The sequence below is a fragment of the Chelonia mydas genome, chromosome 17, assembly GCF_015237465.2.
Source record: "Chelonia mydas isolate rCheMyd1 chromosome 17, rCheMyd1.pri.v2, whole genome shotgun sequence".
NCBI classification, from domain to species: domain Eukaryota; kingdom Metazoa; phylum Chordata; order Testudines; family Cheloniidae; genus Chelonia; species Chelonia mydas.
In genome coordinates, this window is record NC_051257.2 from 2,141,593 (window position 1) to 2,161,816 (window position 20,224).

A 20,224-nucleotide genomic window follows, 5' to 3' on the forward strand; every position below is an offset into this window, starting at 1 on the left:
GCGGGCTTCACCCCAACGTGCCAGCCCCCCGCCCCGGGCCATGTGCTGCTACTGCCAGGGGCCGGCCCGGCCTCCCCGCCCAGCCCCCGCCCGTCCCACCCAGAGCGCCGGGCCTGGCCCCGCCAGCGCCCCACGCGGCCCTGCCCGCCGCCGCCGAGCGCCCAGGCCCCGCGCGCGGCCCCCCGCCCAGGCCGCCCCCACCCCCCCGGCCCCGCGCGCGGCCCCCCGGCCGCCCCCCCCCCTCCGCCTCAACCCCCCCGGCCCCGCGCGCGGCCCCCCGGCCGCCCCGCCTCGCCCCCCGCCCAGGCCGCCTCGCCCCCCGGCCGCCCCCCCCCACTCCCTCCGCCTCAACCCCCCCGGCCGCCCCACCTCCGCCCAGGCCGCCTCGCCCCCCGACCCCACGCGCGGCCCCCTGCTGCCCCCCCCACTCTCTCCGCCTCACCCCCTCGGCCCCCCCGCGCCGCTCGGCGCCCAGCCGGGGCGCGGGAAACGTGCCCGCTGAGCCGAGCCCCGCGCAGGCCGCGCCGAGCCGCCGGCCCCACAGAGCGGGCCCGGAGCGGCCGCCCCCGCCCAGGCCCAGCCAGGGGCCGCTGCGGCGGGAGGCGGGCCCGGGTGGGGCCGGCGCGGGGGGGGCTCCAGGGCCCGGCCGGCGGCTCCCCGCGCCGGGCCCGGCTCCCAACATGGCGGACAGGAAGCGGCCCGAGAGCCGCGGAGAATGTTCCAGCCGGGCCGGGGGAGGGGAGCCAGGCCGAGCCCCCGCCCGCGGGGAGCCGGGCCGCCCCCGCCGGGCCCGCGCCGCCGGGAAGGTCACGCCGGCCGGGCCGCTCCCCTCCTCCGCCGTCACGGCCACCCCCCGCGCGCCTGCCGGGACCCCGCGATCCCCGGCCCGAGTTCCAGCCCCAGCCAGACCCCCGCCCGCCCCCGCCTTGGTTCCCCTCTCCCCCGCGGTCCCCGCCGCCCCGGGCCCGATCCCCGGCTTCCCCCCCCCCGACCTCCCGCTCCTGGGCCCGGTCCCCGGCCTCCCCCTCCCCGGCTCCCCCCCCCGGCCCGGCCCCGGGCCTCCGCCTCCCCCTCGCCTCTCCCCGGCTCCCCCCCCGGCCCGGCCCCGGGCCTCTCCCCGGCCTCCCGCACCTGTTTTCTTCTTCGGCGCGTCCTGCGGCTGCGGGCCCGCGTGCTTGGGCTCATGTTTCAGCAGCGGCCTGGGCGCGGCCTTGGGGCCGGCGTCGGCGCCGTGCTGCAGGTAGGGGCTCTGCGGGAGGTGGTGGTGGTGGTGGTTGTGGTTGTAGTAGTAGTAGTGGTGGTGGTGGTGGTGGTGCGGGTGGTGGTGGTGCGGCGGCGGCTGGGGCGGGCCGGGCTGCTCCTCCATTGAAAGCGGCTCGCGGGCTGCGGCACCGTGCGGACGCGGGGCGGCTCGCCGGGCGGACACGGGCTCGCGCTCCGGCGGGGGCAGGCGAGAAGTGTGGCTCCTGCGCGAGGGCTCTGCTTGACTGGGGGATCCGCGCAGACTGACGGCGTCTCTCCAGCAATCGGGAAGCGTCCGGGGCCCCTTTCCCCGCCCACGACCAGCCCCCCCTCCAGCGCCGTACCATTTACCCTCTGCAACCTCCCCAGGGCTGGGCCTCCAACGTCAGCACTATGGGCTCTGCCTGTCTCCTTCGCTCTGCTTCCTGCGAACGGCACTTTCCACACGCCCTGCGAGCAAGCAGGTTTCAGTGGAGCCAAGCAGATTCCACTTCTGGAGCGATCCGATTGGTACTTTTACTTTGGTTTCCCTCTGCATCGACTCTGTTTCCTCCCCTCCCCTTTTGCAAACTGCAGATTCTCTCCTCAGTTTATGTTTCTAACGAAGGAGGGGAGCTGAAGCGCAAGGAAAATGCCAGCAACCCAACTGGACAGTCATTCACATAGATAAATAATGCAAACGTTTAAAGAAGCCTGCAAATCATTTTGTATTCTGGATTCATTTTGCATTGCATTCAGATGCTAATCTCTTCATTTCCATGGAGGGATTATAAAACTCCACAGGGTAGTGTCTGTGTAATTTTCTAAAAGGGCAGAGTGCAGTTTTAACCAATTTTTCCTTTGTACAGGGAAGAATCAACATTTAAAGTTTCTAAAAGGAAATGAAACACTGCAGGTAAGAGCAGTTTTGCTGCTAAGAGAAAGTTCTGATTTAGGACTAGTTTAAATGAAAGGGGGGGGTGGATATTTTACCATGTTTTTTTCTAATAATAGTTAAATTGGGGGGGAAAGAACTCACCCCAAAACAGTGTATTTGGCCGGTCATTTTTTGTATTCCCATTGCTATTATTTCAGGCTTTAAGGATTGAATAAAAGCTTTTTTCCGATTCTGCAGAAAAGTCTGTCATAATTCTATTTTGCAGCTCTACAATCTCACATCCTGGAACTGAATGTTATGTCCTGATTCAGATTATGACTTCACTGCAGGATCAAATTAGAGGAAGAATAGGAAGGTTGGGAAGAAGCAAATACTCATTTAAACATAAATGAGCCAAATCCTGCCATCACTTTCCAGGCAATCCCATTTATGTCAGTGAGGTTGCATGGGTGTATGTTTTTAGCAGAATTTAGTTTAAATAACTTTTAAAATTAGCAAACTGAAATTGATTGAGCCAGGGATTTAAATTAGCAAATTATAAATTATTGTCTTTGCACTAACACTTACTTATTTAAGATGTCAGACTCTTAGGTGTTGGAACTAGGGGTGCTGTGGGTGCTGCCACATCCCCTTGCTTGAAGAGGTTATACGCAGGGTTTACAGTTTCGTTCAATGGCTCTCCAACACACCTGGTCAGAGTCACAGCTTCTTCAGAAAGAAACTTAATTCAACTACAGGAGTAGGCTGAGAGAGCTGGGACATACTGTCTTATTCTAGAACTCCAGTAGCAGATTATCAAATGAAAGCACACTCAACCAACTAAACAAAACACAAAATAGAAATGATGGAGTCTCACACTGATGTCAATATACAAAGATTCAGCAAACACTGTAAGTGAACATGCTAGGTCAGACCAGTTCAAAACATGGTTACGTGTGGGACAGACATGACCTTTGCAGGATGTTGTATCCTTGCTTTGCACCATTCACAACAAGCTATCAATAACTCATCACTCAAACACTCAGGGACCCTCTTACCTAGATCTCATCACTTAAGTACCCGTGCAACTCTTCAATCATGCACAACACAAAATTTGGCAAAACAAAGGAGGAAAACAACTACAAGGAGAGTGTCTTTAGTGAGAAAAGTTTCCACATAGTAGGAAACATCTATCCCTTGTTATTACCAATACTAGTAAGGAAGAAAATAAGTGTTATTTATGCACTATTTGGCTTAGAATTATTTTGTTGACATAGAATCCGAGAAACATAGGGGTGGAAAGGACCTCAAGAGGTCATCTAGTCCAGTCCCCTGCCCTGAAGCAGGACCAAATATATGTGCACCATCCTTGGCAGGGATGGTCTACATATATTGCCTAACCTGTTCTTAAAATCCTCCAGCGTTGGGGATTCCACAACCTCATTTGGAAGCCTGTTCCACAGCTTAACTATCCTTATAGTTCGAAAGTTTTCCCTAATATCTAACCTATATCTCCCTTCCTGCAGATTAACCCCATTACTTCTTGTCCTACCTTCAGTGGATGGGAGAACAATTGATCACCATTCTCCTTATAAAAGTCCTTGACATATTTGAGGACTGTTATCAGGGCATGTCTCAGACTCCTTTTTCCAAGACTAAGCATACCCAGTTTTTTAACCTTTCCTCGTAGGTCAGGGTTTTTGAACCTTTTATCATTTTTGTTGTTCTCCTCTGAACATTCCAATTTGTCTACATCACTCCTAATGTTTGGCACCCATAACTGGACACAGTACTCCAGCTGAGGCCTCACCAGTGCTGATCAGATCAGGACAATTACCTCCTGTCTTACCCCTGCCCCAGCCCAGAACCTGCACCCCTCCCACACCCAAACTCTCTCCCAGAACCTTAGGCAGATGGGGCGGGAGGGGGGGCAGGATTTGAACCTGTTCAGGGCACCACCAACAATTATACAAACCTGTTGCCCCGTCACTATTCTCTTTTCACCCTTAAACAGCCTATTTTAGGGACAGCCTTCCAAAATAAAAAGTGTTCTCATGCCATTCGTGTCATGTTGACTACTCTGTACAAAGTATTTGGGCTGAATTTGACACCCAGACAAGTTGGAAGCCTATAGTTTTGCCTAGAAGTAGAACAACACTGACAAGTTTACGCTCAGAGCTCTGCCAGTGAATGCACATGCTGTTCCAGGTTACACTTGTCTGTCATGCCAACTTTTATGTTGCTTTTAATCAGAACTTTACCTGAATGGTTTCATTGCATGGCACCTAGAATGCTACACCTAGAACGGAGAAACGGAGGCCTTCAGTCCTCATGGCTGTTCGTCAGCATTTTTCACCAGCACTAAAATTAACTAAAAATGTGAAGTACCAAAAATATATCTTACTCAGAATTATTCTTTACCATTTTTGAAATTATATTAGTAAAATGTAGCTGCAGGAGTATTTTTAGATGACAGAGCTTCTTAAATAAGAGACTCTTCAACCCTCAAGTATAAAACCAGTAATATACATATGTTCTTTATATTTTTAGGTTGTCATTTAAATATATTTTAAATGTGTTTGATATTGAAATTTATATTGAAATTGTGAATTATTATAACTTCCAGTATTGTATTTGTGTTTAATGCCTTTTAGGATCTAATTCGAAAATTATTAGTATGATATGAGAAGCAGGCAACAACACCTGTAATTAAGGTTGCCTAACACTTTCTGCTGTAAGAAAGACAGTTTTCATTTCCTTGTATTTTGCCAAATTTTAACTGTTTGGGCTGACATTTTCCATGCTGGTGTCTGCCTCAGGTTAAATCTTTCTGGAAAGCTTCATCAGAAATGATTCTGTCATTTCTGAGAACACGGTTAGAGGAAAATAGGCTGTTTTGCCAAGGTTAAACAATTATGATAGTGGTTTTGTTGAAAAATTGTAGCAATACTTTGCAGCGGGGACTTTGAAATTTGACTAGAGCGGGGGTGTCATTCTGGAGTTAGAGAGCTGCTTTTTGCTGCATTGTGAAATCCACCAACATTTGGCAGAATTGCAGCTCTCTGGGCGCCAGGGGTTAGCACTACTTTCCCTGCAATTGCTGTTCCTGGGCCTCAGGAGCCACTGTGGTGCTTAGTACTAGAACTTAGAGTAGGGAGACTGTCTTTCCTTTTCTCTTAAAATGCTCTCTGGTGGTGTACAGGCAGCATGGAGGAGAAGGAAGAAGCACCTTGACTTGAATGCAGCGGGGTGAGTAGCAGAGCAGAGACAGGAGCAGGGTGGGGAGGGACAGAAGCAGAGGAGGACAGGGCAAACTGGGGAGGTCAGGAACAGAGGGAGATAAGTAAGGCAGGCTGGGGGTTGTCATAGATTCCAAGCCCAGAAGGGACCGCTGTGGTCATCTAGTCTGGCCTCCTGGATAACACAGGCCAGAGACCTGCCCTACAATAATTCCTAGGGCAGATCTTTTGAAAAACATCCAATGGTGATATAAAAATCATCAGGGATGGAGAATCCACCCTAACCCTTGGTAAATTGTTCCAATGGTTAATTACTCTCACTGTTAAAAATGTATGCCTTATTTCCATTATGGGGCAGGCAGAGCTATCCCTTGGGTATGGCAAATCGGGGCAACCACCCTGCGCCCTGCCTGTGCCAGCGGGCACCGCCAATCAGCACCTCCCCCCAGCGCTTCCTGCCTGCCAGCGGGCCCCACCGATCAGCACCTCCCCCCAGCACCTCGTCCCTGCCAGTGGGCCCTGCCGATCAGTGCCTCCCCCTCCTTCTCAGCGCCTACTGCCTACCGCGGATCAGCTGTTCCGCAGCATCAGGAGGTGCTGGGGGAAGGGGAGAGGAGCAAGGGCATGGCGCAGCACACTCAGGGGAGGAGGTGGAACTGGGCAGGGAAGAGGTGGGGCGGAACGGGGGTGGAAAAAAGGAGGGCGGGGTGGGGCCTTGGGGCAAGGGATGGAGGGGGGTGGGGCCTGGGCAGAGCTGGGGGGAGCCTCCCCCTCCCCCGGCAGATTAGAAACTCTGCGACTATGTCCTGGGCTCCACATCCACCTTGGGACGGCCCTGTCCCTGCCGGGTCCCCCCTGACGCCCGCATGGGCGGGGAGCGATGGGAGTCCTTCTTGCCATCCAAAGCGGCCGGGAGCAGTGCGGGTCCCCCTTGCCACCCATGGTGGCCAGGAGCAGCAGATCCCCCCCTATCTCCTGTAGTGGCTGGAAGTGGCAGCGGGGAGCTGCGGGGCTCTCCCCTGCCCCTCACGGTGGCCAGGAGCTGCAGGACTACCCTGCAGCTCCCAGCCGGCGCTGGCTGAAGTCACAGAGGTCTTTTGAAGTCACGGATTCCGTGACCTCCGTGACTAAATCGCAGCCTTAATCATAAGGCCTCCACACAAGGGGGCTGAATTAACCTTTCACAGATAACCGTAAAACTGACATTACCTAACTTTTGAGAGCTTGACTTTGCAACCTTAATATACATAATTTTAATAGTTATAATTCAATAGTGCCCAGAGATGCCAATCAGAATCCGGGCCCCACTGGGCACTATCAAAGACCGTCACTGCCCCACAGAGTTTACAGATTACAAATGTGATTTATACAAAACGTAGTTGACAGTATACAAATCAAACAGCAGAGGGCATTTTTGTTGTGTAGGTGGTAAAACTTCTCCCACCATAATTCTAACTCCCACACTTACATTTTTTCTTATTAGAGATTTGGGGAATCTGAAACATAATGAGATCTTTGCTAAACCTCCACACTATTTGAGTTTCTTTTTACACATTACAAGGTACACAGCAGCTTAACACTTGGTTTTTTAAAAAAAAGGTTTTGCATTTCTTGTTGTGATCTGTCTGTCCATATTAAAGGTAGTTGAAATTTGTTCTTTTTAGGGGCTACCAGACAGAGTACTGTGGGACATTGCAACTGGAATTTCCTTACATATTGTCAGCAATAGGACCAAAATCTTCTGTTGTTCTGCTCTCCTCCCCATGAAGATGAGTTGTGCAAGTGGACTCTCTCCCTCTCCTCTCCCCACCAGCTGAGTTTGCAGCTCAGAGTACAGGGCAGGAGGGAGATAAAAAACCCCAAACAAAAGGAATTTGGTATCTCTACGCTGCTTGGACTCTGAGGGGCAAAGTGTTTGTCAGCATAAGCAAGAGATCCGCAGCTGCTTAGCCTGGGTTAGCCTGTATAGCGTCTGAAGAGTTTACACATGATAATTGGTTGGTGGAGTCTAAGTATCGAACTCACCGCCTATTTCGGTTTGTGCCCTGCTTCCTAGCAGTCTGCCCTGAGGTTGGCACTCACCCTCTGCCACTGCATGCAGTGTTACAGGGGCATTCCCTGCAGTCCGTGGCAAATTCCCCATTCAGCCCTCAGTCTGGCAAAATGTCAGTGACTCAGGAATAAGGGCCAGGCCAGGCTCCCATTGACTCCGTTGAAGCTGGATTAAGCCTCAAATCAATAACGTGAACAATGTTGTGCTTGTTAGACAATGTGTTAAACATACTTAGCTACAGGGACTGCATTCTCCAAAGCTCCTCAGGAGGGGAAATGGTAAATTCAGCTCCTCCCGCCCCCTCTTCTCCCATGTTTTCCCTCCTTGCAGCTGCTCCTGCTGATGTCTGTGAGTGACCAGTCTGCTAGGCCTCATACACAGGGAAGAGGGCATCGTCCCCAAATTCCACATCCACTCCAGGTGACAAATAGTCCCACAACCAGGCACAGAGCTTGGGCACAGTCCGTGGCACTACTAGCTCTTTCATTCAGAGCTAGCTCCTACCTTACATGTTGTAACGAGGCTGGTTCCGGCGGGACCCAACTGAGAGTGCCAATTCAGGACAAAAAGAAAAGGAGGACTTGTGGCACCTTAGAGACTAGCCAATTTATTGGAGCATAAGCTTTCGTGAGCTACAGCTCATTTCATCGGACAGCCGATGAAGTGAGCTGTAGCTCACAAAAGCTTATCCTCCAATAAATTGGTTAGTCTCTAAGGTGCCACAAGTACTCCTTTTCTTTTTGCGAATACAGACTAACACGGCTGCTACTCTGAATTCAGGACAAATTGCTTAAAGCAGGGCAGTTACATCCCAAGGCTGGGGTTCCTTTGCACATCAAGGCAAACCAAACCAGCCAAACAGAGAGGACCTTGGTTTTACCCTACTGGCTAACCACAAGTCACACAAGCAATTCCCTTAGACACTCCAGTTTCCCAGTATCACCACCAGGGCCACTCGTTATGGGGACGAATGGTTATGAAAACCAATACCCCAGTAAAAGAAAAATGGTTCTCTCGATCCCAAAGGACCAAGCCCCAGACCCAGGTCACATATACAAACAGATCTTACCCACAAATCACGCTGTTGCCAATCCTTTAGAATCTAAAATCTAAAGGTTTATTCATAAAAGGAAAAAGATATAGATGAGAGCAAGAGTTGGTTAAATGGAATCAATGACATACAGTAATGGCAAAGTTCTTGGTTCAGGCTTTTAGCAGTGATGGAATAAACGGCAGGTTCAAATCAAGTCTCTGGAGAACATCCCCAGCTGGGATGGGTCTTTCAGTCCTTTGTGTAGAGCTTCCGTTTGTAGCACAGTCTCTCCAGAGGTATGAAGCATGACTGAAGACAAGATGGAGGAGCTGCAGCAGCTTTTTATAGTCTCTTGCCATGTGGTCTCTGCTTTCTTTGTCCCAGAGACCAGCTGCCCATCACAAGGCATGGAAAAACCTCAGAGTTCTGTCCACAGGCAGGTCCCTGCAGACCTTGCTGAGTCCCAAGGCGTGTCTGCTTTCTCTCAGTGGGTCAGTGGTATAGCTGATGGTCCTTAATAGGCCATCCAGCAGGCTAGGCAGAGCTGAGACCAACTTGTCTGGGGTGTCCCCCAGATGCATAGTATAAGTTTGAAATAGACAGTATAGAGCCAATATTCATAACTTCAACTACAAAATGATACACACATATACGCACCATAATCATAATCAGCAAACCATAACCTCTCCATAGACCCCTTACACGACAACCTTTATACAATATGTGCTGCAAATATATAACGGGTTGCAACAGTAATCTATATGGTTGTAGATTATGTCAATAATGTCACACATGTCTTTAAAATGCACTGCTTCTCTGAATATTCACTGTCCAAAAATGTGCAAATTGAGATCAATAAGGGCTGAATTAGCTGTTTCAAGTGGTATCAAGGATATAACAAAGTTTAATTATGGAGATGGTGGCCTTTATTCCATACGGTGGAAGTTTGCTTTAAATAATGCTGGGGACTAATTCCAGTGATTTTTTCCTAAGAACAACAAAATATTTCTTTCCAAACTCACCATTCTGTGAAACATCTAGAAAAATTTCTGTGAAAATTTTAAATTATTTTATTGATTAAATTACAAATTAGAAGCATTTAAAATTAACCAGTTTCAATTTTTTTTACTGGCTTTATAATATTTTGTGTATCTCTGGTTTAACATTTTTAAAACTTAGAACATCAGACTTACTGTGTGTCTAAATATTGATCATGGCCCTAGCACATAATTTAATTCTATATCAATATTTCACCAAGACCTGGAAGCTGCAAAGCAGTGAGCACTTTGACCCCAACCCAACAAAGCACGTAAGCATGTGTATAAGTTTGAGCATGTGCATAGTCCCATTGCTTTGCTGGATCAGGGTCAGACTGCTCAGCACCTGGCAGGACTGATCCCTTGATGATGAATGCATTGTACTGCAGGTGGAGAGGCACTGCACAGCATAGAATGCATTTACTAAGACCTGGTCTACACTGGGGGAGGTGGGGGGAACAGGGGATTGATTTAAGTTACGCAACTTCAGCTACGTGAATAACGTAGCTGAAGTCGATGTACTTAGATCTACTTACCGCGGAGTCTTCACTGTGGTAAGTCGACGGCTGACGCTCTCCTGTCGACTCCACCTGCGCCTCTTGCCCTGGTGGAGTATCGGGGTTGACGGGAGAGCACTCGGCAGTTGATTTATCATGTCTAGAATAGACGCGATAAATTGACCCCCGCTGGATCGATTGCTGCCCATCGATCCAGCGGATAATGTAGACAAGCCCTAAGGCTATATCTACACTAGAGCTGTACTGATCCAGCTATGCCGCTGTAAGATCTCTTGTGTAGCCAGGAGAGAGCTCTCCTGTCAACATAATTAAACCACCCCCAATGAGCAGCAGTAGCTATGTCAGTGGGAGAAGCTCCCTGAGCAACATAGGTTTTGCCGACATAAGTGGTAGTGTAGACGTGGAATAAGGGTTGCAGCCAGGATTGACAGGTCCTCAATTAAAATGTCAAAACACCCCCTGCAGTGGGTGACTCTAGCTTCATCCCCTGCAGTCTCCTCTCCTCCTGAAGGGCTCACCACTTCCTTGTTTCTCCTCAAGTCCCATCCAGCCAAGCTGACTCAATTTAGTACATTTTAATTGAGTCCAGAAATACCTTATTGGCAGGACAATTGCTGTTAATATGCAAGAGTCATGGAATACTCAGATCTTTGTCAGAGGCCGGTATAATCTGCCCAGGACAGAGTCATGCAATGGGGACCAGATTGCTCTTGCAGCCTTTCACCTCGAAGATAAGGGTGCATAAATTCTCACTGGATCCAGTTACTACATTAACAAGAGAACGTAATGTTGCATCTAACCTGGAGTCCTGTTTCGTAATAGTCTTGTCCATCTTAACTAAAGTGGAGTGTATCATTGAACTCCATTTCTCCATTACACTGTGAACATTATTTGCGGCCACAAAAAAAGACAATGTGAAGGATCCTGTGTATGGAGTCTGGGACTGAACTCACCCAGAGAGATCTAGCAGATGTGAAAGAGAATGTGAGCTCTTTTTGGCTGGTAGAAATGGACATGTTGGGCACTTATATTTCTTTCTCTCTCCTGTCTAACAGTTTAAACATACCCATTGAACAGCATGTACTTTATCAAATCTTTTGTCAACCACATTCAAGATGTATCCTCATGACCACCGTGTTGTCAATTCTTCATTTACTCTCCAAAACTACTCCATTAACTGTATTACTGGAGAGCTTGTTAACTTTCATCCCTAAATTAGGGTTATTCAAAAAGCTTAGAAATCGTTTCCTCTTTCACAGGTAATGACAGTATCAATCAGCATTTCACAGGGAAGTATCGGTATGAAATACCTGATTTTTCTAGGCCTCAGGCCAGAACGGTGTAAATGGGCCTTCATGTAACAGGATCAGACCCAGGGTGTTTTGTGTAGGCATTAGGTGGCATTTGTTTCTGGTGGCTAGGTCCATGTTTTAGTAGGACTGGATCTGAGGAATGTCCCTTCTTGTAAAGGTTTCAGAGTAGCAGCCGTGTTAGTCTGTATCCGCAAAAAGAAAACGAGTACTTCTGGCACCTTAGAGACTAACAAATTTATTTGAGCATAAGCTTTCATGAGCATAACGGAGTGCTGTGTAGAAAAACACATTACTGGTGCTCATTGTCAAAATGTTGCCTCAAAGCCTCCCTGATTTGAATAGCCCCCCCATTGTGCCCGTCTAATAGCCCTGGTATCTGACTGCTCAAATTCAGCAGCCAGGCAATCTGCCTCTGTGATCCACCCTGGGGGAAACTTTTCACCTTTAGCCTCACAAATATTATGGAGTGTGCAGCAGGCTACGAGCACAGGAATATTTTCCTCATTTATGTCTAACCTGCCACATTCAAGATTCGTGAGGGAAGCCATGCAGGAGGCAGGCTGGCAGGTCAGCCTCAGCCAAGCCTGCCGTTGAGCCTCTGCCTTGGTGACTTGTCCAGGATTTCACAGAGACTTGGATTTATATCTCCACCCAGGCTCCCGCCGCCTTGGATCATGAAGGGACCTGGTATACTCCGCATGAATCCTGCTCTCCAGGCTGCAGACAATGCCACAGAAGGGCCACAGACCTACTGCAGCAGGGCCCCAGAGCAGCAGCAACCAAGACAGGCTCGCTGTCTCTCTGGGCAGGGCAAGTACCAGTGGCTGCTTGCAGGGGACTCTGATCTCTGGAAGACGAGACAAATATTTTAGAAAACCAAACACTCTGTGTCTGTTCCAACACACCGTTATAAGGTCACTCATTCATCCACTTCATTTCATTTCATTCACAGTTGGACATGAAACATTTCTTTGGTGCAGGGACTTGCGTGTGTAGAGCAGAGTGATTAGCACAGGAGGGCACAATCCCTGGTTGGGAGTCTCTCAGAGCTACCACAATACAAATACATATCAAAAATACTATTGATTTTCGTAGTTATTTTACTATTATTGTTTTATTCATTTAGCAGAATTCCAGGGGGCTCAGAGATGGTTGACTAGAATGACTACAGCATGGAGAAGCTCTCATTCAAAGAGAGATTGAAATAAATGGAACTGTTTGCCTTAGAGAGGAGATGCCTAAGGAGAGAAAGGAAAGGTATACAAGGTTATGAATGGTCTAGAGAAGGTAGATTAGAACTTCGAAGAAAAAATCCCCAATGGCCAGAGGTGGGACACTAGAGGGGGAGGGCTCTGAGTTACTACAGACAATTCTTTCCCAAGTATCTGCCTGGTGCGTCTTGCCCACTTGCCCAGGGTCTAACTGATCACCAGATTTGGGGTCAGGACATAATTTTCTCCTGTGTCAGGATAGCAGATTTTTCCCCTTCCTCTGCAGCAAGGGGCACAGGTCACTTGCAGGCTTAAACTAGTGTAAATGATGAATTTTTTGTAACTTGAAGACTTTAAGCCATGTTTTGAGGACTTCAGTAACTCAGCCAGAGGTTAGGAGTTTATTACAATAGTGAGGTTCTGTGGCCTGCAATGTGCAGGAGGTCAGACTAGATGATCACGATGGTCCCTTCTAGCCTTAAAGTCTACGAGTCTAGGAGAACACAAGAACAAGGGCACATTCAGTGAAACTGAAAAGTAGAAAATTCAAACCTGATAAAAGTTAATAATTTTTCACACATTGCACAATTGGCATGTGAAACTCCTCGCCACAAGATATAATTGAGGGCAAGACTTGAGCATGATTCCAAAAAAGGTGGCAGTTTATATGGCTAACAAGAATATCCAGAGTTATTATAGTAAATATTAATATATAAACTAGGGTGTGAGCAGGGTGATAAACTCTCCTACTTCAAGGCATCAACCAGCTTCTGACTGCTGGGGGTTCTGTTACTGGTATTGCAGTAGCACCATAGGACCCAGTCAGGGGTCGGTAGCAGGGCTAGACACATGTAACAAAAAGACCATGCCTGCTCCAAAGAGCTTACAATCAGAGTGTAAAACAAGAACCAATAGAAGGAGACAGACAGACGGGGAGGGAAGTGTAAGGCAACAATAAAACAATTACGAACAGCATACTAAGCAGTGATCATAGCATATCAGCTGTCCACAAACACCTACTACAGGGTTCTTGCACCTTCCTCTGAAGCATCAGATACTGGCCATGGTAGGAAACGGGATACTAGGTGAATCCCTGAATTTGATTCAGTATTGCAATTCCTGTATTGTATGAATTGTTTAGCATTTCTTAAGCACCGGCACTGTACAAGACACAAATTAAAGCTGATCCCTGCCAAGTTGCTTACAATTTTAAGGCCCTATCCTGGAATCAGAGCCACACAGTCAGACACACACACATGGCCTCCCATTGGCTTCAGGGGGCCCCTACCCATGTAGATCTGGTAGCAGGATTAGGGCCCAAAAGACAGATACAGAAAAGTCAGGAGGCACTGGGATGCCCCAAGAATGAATAGCCTGGGGTGTCTTTTATGAAAATGACTCATTTCTTGTGTGCAACACTGGAGAAAGGAGTCTTTAGGTGGGATCTTGATGTTGGCATAGGCCTTGTCCACACTACACAGTTTTGTTGACAAATGTCGGGTTTCGTTGACAGAACAGTGGAGGTGTACACACTGCAATGCTCCTTCTGCCAACAAAACTCTTCTGCTTGGTTATGTTGCTGTAAATGGCCTCCAGAAAGTATCCCACAATGCCCATCCTGACCGCTCCGGTCAGCAGTTTGAATTCCGCTGTCCTGTACCGAGGGACGCAGTCATCCGCTCCTTCCCTTTTAAAGGCCTCGGAATTTTTGATATTCCACTTCGTTTGCTCGGTGTGGAGAGCTCTCATCGCATCTTCCCAGCTGACCATGGCGGCTCCACATAGCAAACACTCACCGCTTGGACCACAGCTGAGTTGCTGAATCTGCTGGCACTGTAGGGAGAGGATGCTGTACCATTCAAGCTTCACTCCAGCCATGGGAAGTTCGATACATATGGTCAGATTTCTTGTGGCAGGTTGGTTAATGGCTACGAACGGGACACACATCAGTGTTGTGCAAAGATAAAGGAGCTGAGGCAAGCGTACCAGAGGGCAAGGCAGGCAAACCGTAGCTCTGGTGCTGCACCAAAGACCTGCCACTTCTGTAAGGAGCTGGATGCCATCCTTGGCGGCAACCCCACCTCCACCGCCAAGAAACCCATGGATGCTTCAGCAGGGCTAGAAGTGGCAGACGATGGACTCAACCCCAAGGACGTAGACATGGATGAGGAGGTCGAGTTGGAGGATGATATGGAGCACACAGCAGGGTCGTCTGGTGGCACGGCAAGTCAGGACCTCTTTTCCACTCTGGAGGTGTCTTGCCAGTCCCAACAGTCTGTCTCTAGTGTGTATGATCATAGAATATCAGTGTTGGAAGGGACCTAAGAAGGTCATCTAGTCCAACCCCCTGCTCAAAGAAGGACCAATCCCCAACTAAATCATCCCAGCCAGGGCTTTGTCAAGCCTGACCTTAAAAACTTCTAAGGAAGGAGATTCCACTACCTCCCTAGGTAACCAGTGTTTCCAGTGTTTCACCACCCTCCTAGTGAAAAAGTTTTTCCTAATATCCAACCTAAACCTCCTGCACTGCAACTTGAGACCATTACTCCTTGTTCTGTCATCTTCTACCACTGAGAACAGTCTAGATCCATCCTCTTTGGAACCCCCTTTCAGGTAGTTGAAAGCAGCTATCAAATCCCTCCTCATTCTTCTCTTTCGCAGACTAAACAATCCCAGTTCCCTCAGCCTCTCCTCATAAGTCATGTGTTCCAGTCCCCTAATCATTTTTGTTGTCCTCTGCTGGACTCTTTCCAATTTTTCCACCTCCTTCTTGTAGTGTGGGGCCCAAAACTGGACACAGTACTCCAGATGAGGCCTCACCAATGTTGAATAGAGGGGAACGGTCACGTCCCTCGATCTGCTGGCAATGCCCCTACTTATACATCCCAAAATGCAATTGGCCTTCTTGGCAACAAGGGCACACTGTTGACTCATATCCAGCTTCTTGTCCACTGTAACCCCTAGGTCCTTTTCTGCAGAACTGCTGCCGAGCCATTTGGTCCCTAGTCTGTAGCGGTGCATGGGATTCTTCCGTCCTAAGTGCAGGACTCTGCACTTGTCCTTGTTGAACCTCATCAGATTTCTTTTGGCCCAATCCTCTAATTTGTCTAGGGCCCTCTGTATCCTATCCCTACCCTCCAGCGTATCTACCTCTCCTCCCAGTTTAGTGTCATCTGCAAACTTGCTGAGGGTGCAATCCACACCATCCTCCAGATCATTAATGAAGATATTGAACAAGACCGGCCCAAGGACCGACCCTTGGGGCATTCCACTTGATACCGGCTGCCAACTAGCCATGGAGCCATTGATCACTACCCTTTGAGCCCGACAATCTAGCCAACTTTCTTTCCACCTTATCGTCCATTCATCCAGCCCATACTTCTTTAACTTGCTGGCAAGAATACTGTGGGAGACCATGTCAAAAGCTTTGCTAAAGTCAAGGAACAACATGTCCACTGCTTTCCCCTCATCCACAGAGCCAGTTATCTCGTCATAGAAGGCAATTAGATTAGTCAGGCATGACTTGCCCTTGGTGAATCCATGCTGACTGTTTCTGATCACTTTCCTCTCCTCTAAGTGCTTCAGAATTGATTCCTTGAGGACCTGCTCCATGATTTTTCCAGGGACTGAGGTGAGGCTGACTGGCCTGTAGTTCCCAGGATCCTCCTTCTTCCCTTTTTTAAAATGGGCACTACATTAGCCTTTTTCCAGTTGTCCGGGACTTCCCCCGATCGCCATGAGTTTTCAAAGATAATGGCCAATGGCCTCTGATGCAGGAGAGGAGAGCAGTGGTAAGTGATCTTTTTGAGTTGATGCTGCTCAATTATATGAGGTTGAACTATCCTTTGCTCTGTATATTCTAGAAGTAGGTGAAGGGATTGTAAAAGACTAGCTGACTGCAAATCCCAGTCAGGAATCATCACAATGGTCATGCAAGGTGGCAAGTTAACAAAGCATAACGGAGTGCTGTGTAGAAAAACACATTACTGGTGCTCATTGTCAAAATGTTGCCTCAAAGCCTCCCTGATTTGAATAGCCCCCCCATTGTGCCCCTCTAATAGCTCTGGTATCTGACTGCTCAAATTCAGCAGCCAGGCAATCTGCCTCTGTGATCCACCCTGGGGGAAACTTTTCACCTTTAGCCTCACAAATATTATGGAGTGTGCAGCAGGCTATGAGCACAGGAATATTTTCCTCATTTATGTCTAACCTGCCATAAAGGCAGCACCAGCTCACTTTTAATCTACCACAGTCACGTTCTACAGTCATTCTGCACCTGCTCAGCCTATTGTTGAAGCACTCTTTGCTGCTGTCCAGGTTTCCCATGTAAGGCCTCACGAGCCATGAGAGTAAGGGGTACGCTGGGTCTCCCAGGATCACTATGGGTATTTCAGCATTCCCCACTGGAATCTTCTGGTCTGGAAAGAAAGTCCCTACTTGGAGCTTTCTGTACAGGTCAGTGTTCTTGAAGATGCGTGCATCATGCACCTTCCTGGACCATCCCGCATTGTTGATGAAATGCTCACGGTGATCCACAAGTGCCTGCAATACCATAGAGGTACAATTTTTTATTGATGTACTCCATCACAGGATGGTCCAGGGTCAAACTTGGAATATGCGTCCCATCTAGGGCACTGCCAGAGTTAAGGTATCCCATTGCTGCAAAGCCATCCAGTATTTCATGCACATTGCCAAGAGTCACAGTCCTTTGTAGCAGGATGCGACTGATAGCCCTGCACACTTGTGTTAATGCAGCCCCAGTGGTCGATTTCCCAACTCCAAACTGATTTGCGATTGACCAGTAGCAGTCTGGAGTCACCAGCTTCCACACAGCGATGGCCACGCGCTTCTCCATCAAGAAGACGGCTCTCATTTTGGTGTCCTTGTGCCGCAGTGCTGGAAGGTGCCTTGTGCATCCAAAAGTTCCTGGAAGGTGCCTTGTGCATCCAAAAGTTCCTGGAAGGTGCCTTGTGCATCCAAAGTTCCTGGAAGGTGCCTTGTGCATCCAAAAGTTCTGCACCTGCTGCTCATCATCCAGACCTGAATAACAGTGTGATCCCACCACTCAGTGCTTGTTTCCAGAGCCTTAAAGCTATGGTCTACCCTGTTCAGCTGCTCCAGGAGTGCCAAAAGTAATCTGGTGTTGTTTCTTTCCATGGCACACAACAGGTCAGGCAACTCTGATTCCTGTTCAGAGTCTGAGCTCATGATAGATTGCATGACCATCCGCGATGTGTTCATAACAGTGACGGCAACAGTAAAGAGCTGTGCAGGATCCATGCTTTTAGACGGAAATGGTGGGTACACATTAAACTGGGGCTGTTGAAAAATGCCACAAAACGCAGTTGGAAACCCATGGGATGATGGGACAAAAAAACTGCATCATGGGACATTGAGCCCACACCCACGATGCGCTGCTATCCAATCCGCCTTCCCACAACTCCTAGCTGCAGAAGGGGGCGAGTAGCACAGTGGGATAGCTACCCACAGGGCACTGCTCTCTCTGTCGATGCTAGACTACCAACTGTGGACATGCTCCACCGACAGAAGGAGCATTGTGTGAACATGCACAAGCAAAGTAATCATACTGGTTTTTGATCGTCAGCATCACTTGCCTTGACATTCCCTGGGGTCCCCCATGTGTGGGTAGATATTATTCCCATGAGAAAACCTGAGTCACTCAGCTTGTCTAAACATGGGACATGTAGCTGCAGCAGTCCAGAGAGCCATAGTGCAGTCTCACTGCACTGGTGGAGAAAGCAACTTGCAGCAAGCAGATTCCCTTGGTCTGAAAGTGGGATATTCCGCACCAGCACAAGCCCCATTTTTCAGCAGTGCAGCAAGTTTGCACTAGAACTTTGCACCATTCTAGCTTCTTTGGTGTACAAAAATGGTCATTTAACCTCTCTCACCCCAACTGATACCTCCCCCACCAAAAAACCCCACCCCGAAACCCAAGTAGGAATTTAGATACAGGCATTTACCATTAAAAGTGGCACCTGGAAGAGGTACATCTTTCTGGAGACATGGCAAATACAAAGGGATCCTCAGGCTTGGTCTACACTTAAAACTTATAACTGGCATAGCTTTGTGTGAAAAAAGCACCCCCTGACCGCTATGCCAACAAAACTCCCAGTGTAGATGCGGCTCTGCTGAGAGAGAGCATGTTGTCTGGGGAGGTGTGTTCCTACCCCGGCAGCCGTGCTTCCCATCAGGCCAGGCTGCAGCTACATGAGTGGCCTGTGCTGACATAGCTATACCGACATAGCCTCAGCTGTTCTATATTTTGGGGTGGAGATCTCCAGCCTGGTTGTACATAGAAATCATTCACCACTGAAGTGCAGCCACCTTTGTGCAGCAGCTAATTAGAAGCGCACAGCAACACTACACAGCAGTTTAGGACACGAATGGAAGAAAAATTGTGTCTCCCATTAAAACTGCAGCACAAGTGGAATTTTAAGGAGGCAGAAAAATAACAACATTGGAATTGGGCCAGGACACTAGTTTTAAGACCAGCAAAGAGTCCTGTGGCACCTTATAGACTAACCGACGAAAGCTTAGGCTCCAATGCGTCTGTTAGTCTATAAGGTGCCAAGGACTCTTTGCCGCGTTTACAGATCCGGACTAACATGGCTACCCCTCTGATAGTTTTAAGACCCCAACTCTTGTGGAAAGTATCATGGGACTTCTCTGAGTCCCATTAAATATGAATATGATTGATTATCAATGAGCATCTTTAGACTGTGGTAGACACTGTCGTGGTCCTGGAAGCATACACAATTCAATCCTTGACCTCTTGGATCCAACTCAACAAGGAGACCACATAAAAATCATTCTTACCATAAAAAATCCCAAGGTTCGTCTCATTGGCAATTTATCTAATGGCTGCTAAGATATAGAAATAATAGAAGGAGAAAAATGAGACAGTAAAGAGTAGCATTGCATTGCTATGGCAACTGGAATTTTCAATCTAAATACCTTTTTGGAAAAGAGGTTTAATATCCAGAGCTCTGCAAAATGCTTGCCAAACAGATTAATTCATATCGTTTCAGCCACTGTTACCCTCCTAGGCCCAGATCCTGCAATTGGATCCACACAGACCCTTCGTGAGCACACAAATGTGCAAGGATCTGCCCCAATAGGCCAGGGCAATTCTATTGGTCAAACACTGCACCCCAAAATACCCCTGGCCCTGCACAGTCACTTTAGGATTGCTTTCTAAGGGTTTGATCAGTCACCAGTGGGGTTCTGGGGGTCACCTCCCCTTCCTCTCTGGCCTCTGATCAGTAAAATCACAAGTGATTCCAGAACCTTCGGTGAGGGCCAACGCTGGCTTTGTGGTGGGCATTCCCCATTCCTGCAGCAGGCTGTACCAATGCCCAACATCTGCAGTGTCTTTGCTTAGCCGTGCTGTTATTTTAAGTGCCATCAGATCAGGGATTATAGAAATTAGATTCTCTTTGCCCTGATTCTGGACCCCATACTCACCCTGAGGAGCATCTTGTCTAGTGGATAGCCACACTGAAGGTACCATTCAGCGTGAGTAAGAGGATGAAAATCTGGCCCTTTGGCAATCCATTGGGTCACATCCCTCCCAACTGTGCCTGGTCAGGAAAGAGATTGCTCCTTTTAGGCTCAAATGTAGCCTCATTCCACACACATGCATATTGTGGGGTATGAGTGGTTATTGCTGACTCAGGGCGCAAGGTGGTGGGAAATGCG

At 48.7% G+C, this 20,224-nt stretch overlaps 2 protein-coding genes across 3 annotated transcripts in view; one reads left to right on the top strand and one right to left on the bottom strand.

Annotated features, from left to right (window-relative positions):
* NUFIP2 (nuclear FMR1 interacting protein 2) overlaps positions 1-1,688 on the bottom strand; it is a 29,400-nt gene extending 27,712 nt beyond the window's left edge. Inside the window, exon 1 of the mRNA XM_037880570.2 lies at positions 1,132-1,688. Coding sequence (XP_037736498.1) covers positions 1,132-1,366 — 235 coding nt within the window. The 5' untranslated portion in view covers positions 1,367-1,688. The remainder of the gene's footprint in view (positions 1-1,131) is intronic.
* TAOK1 (TAO kinase 1) overlaps positions 1,104-20,224 on the top strand; it is a 138,303-nt gene continuing 119,182 nt past the window's right edge. The window contains exons 1-2 of one of the 2 annotated variants that reach the window (XM_037880567.2): positions 1,104-1,240; positions 2,091-2,137. The gene's annotated coding sequence lies outside the window, so the exon portion shown is untranslated. Of the gene's footprint in view, positions 1,241-1,638; positions 1,753-2,090; positions 2,138-20,224 lie in introns of those variants that run through there. The other variant, XM_037880566.2, reaches the window with a different exon arrangement.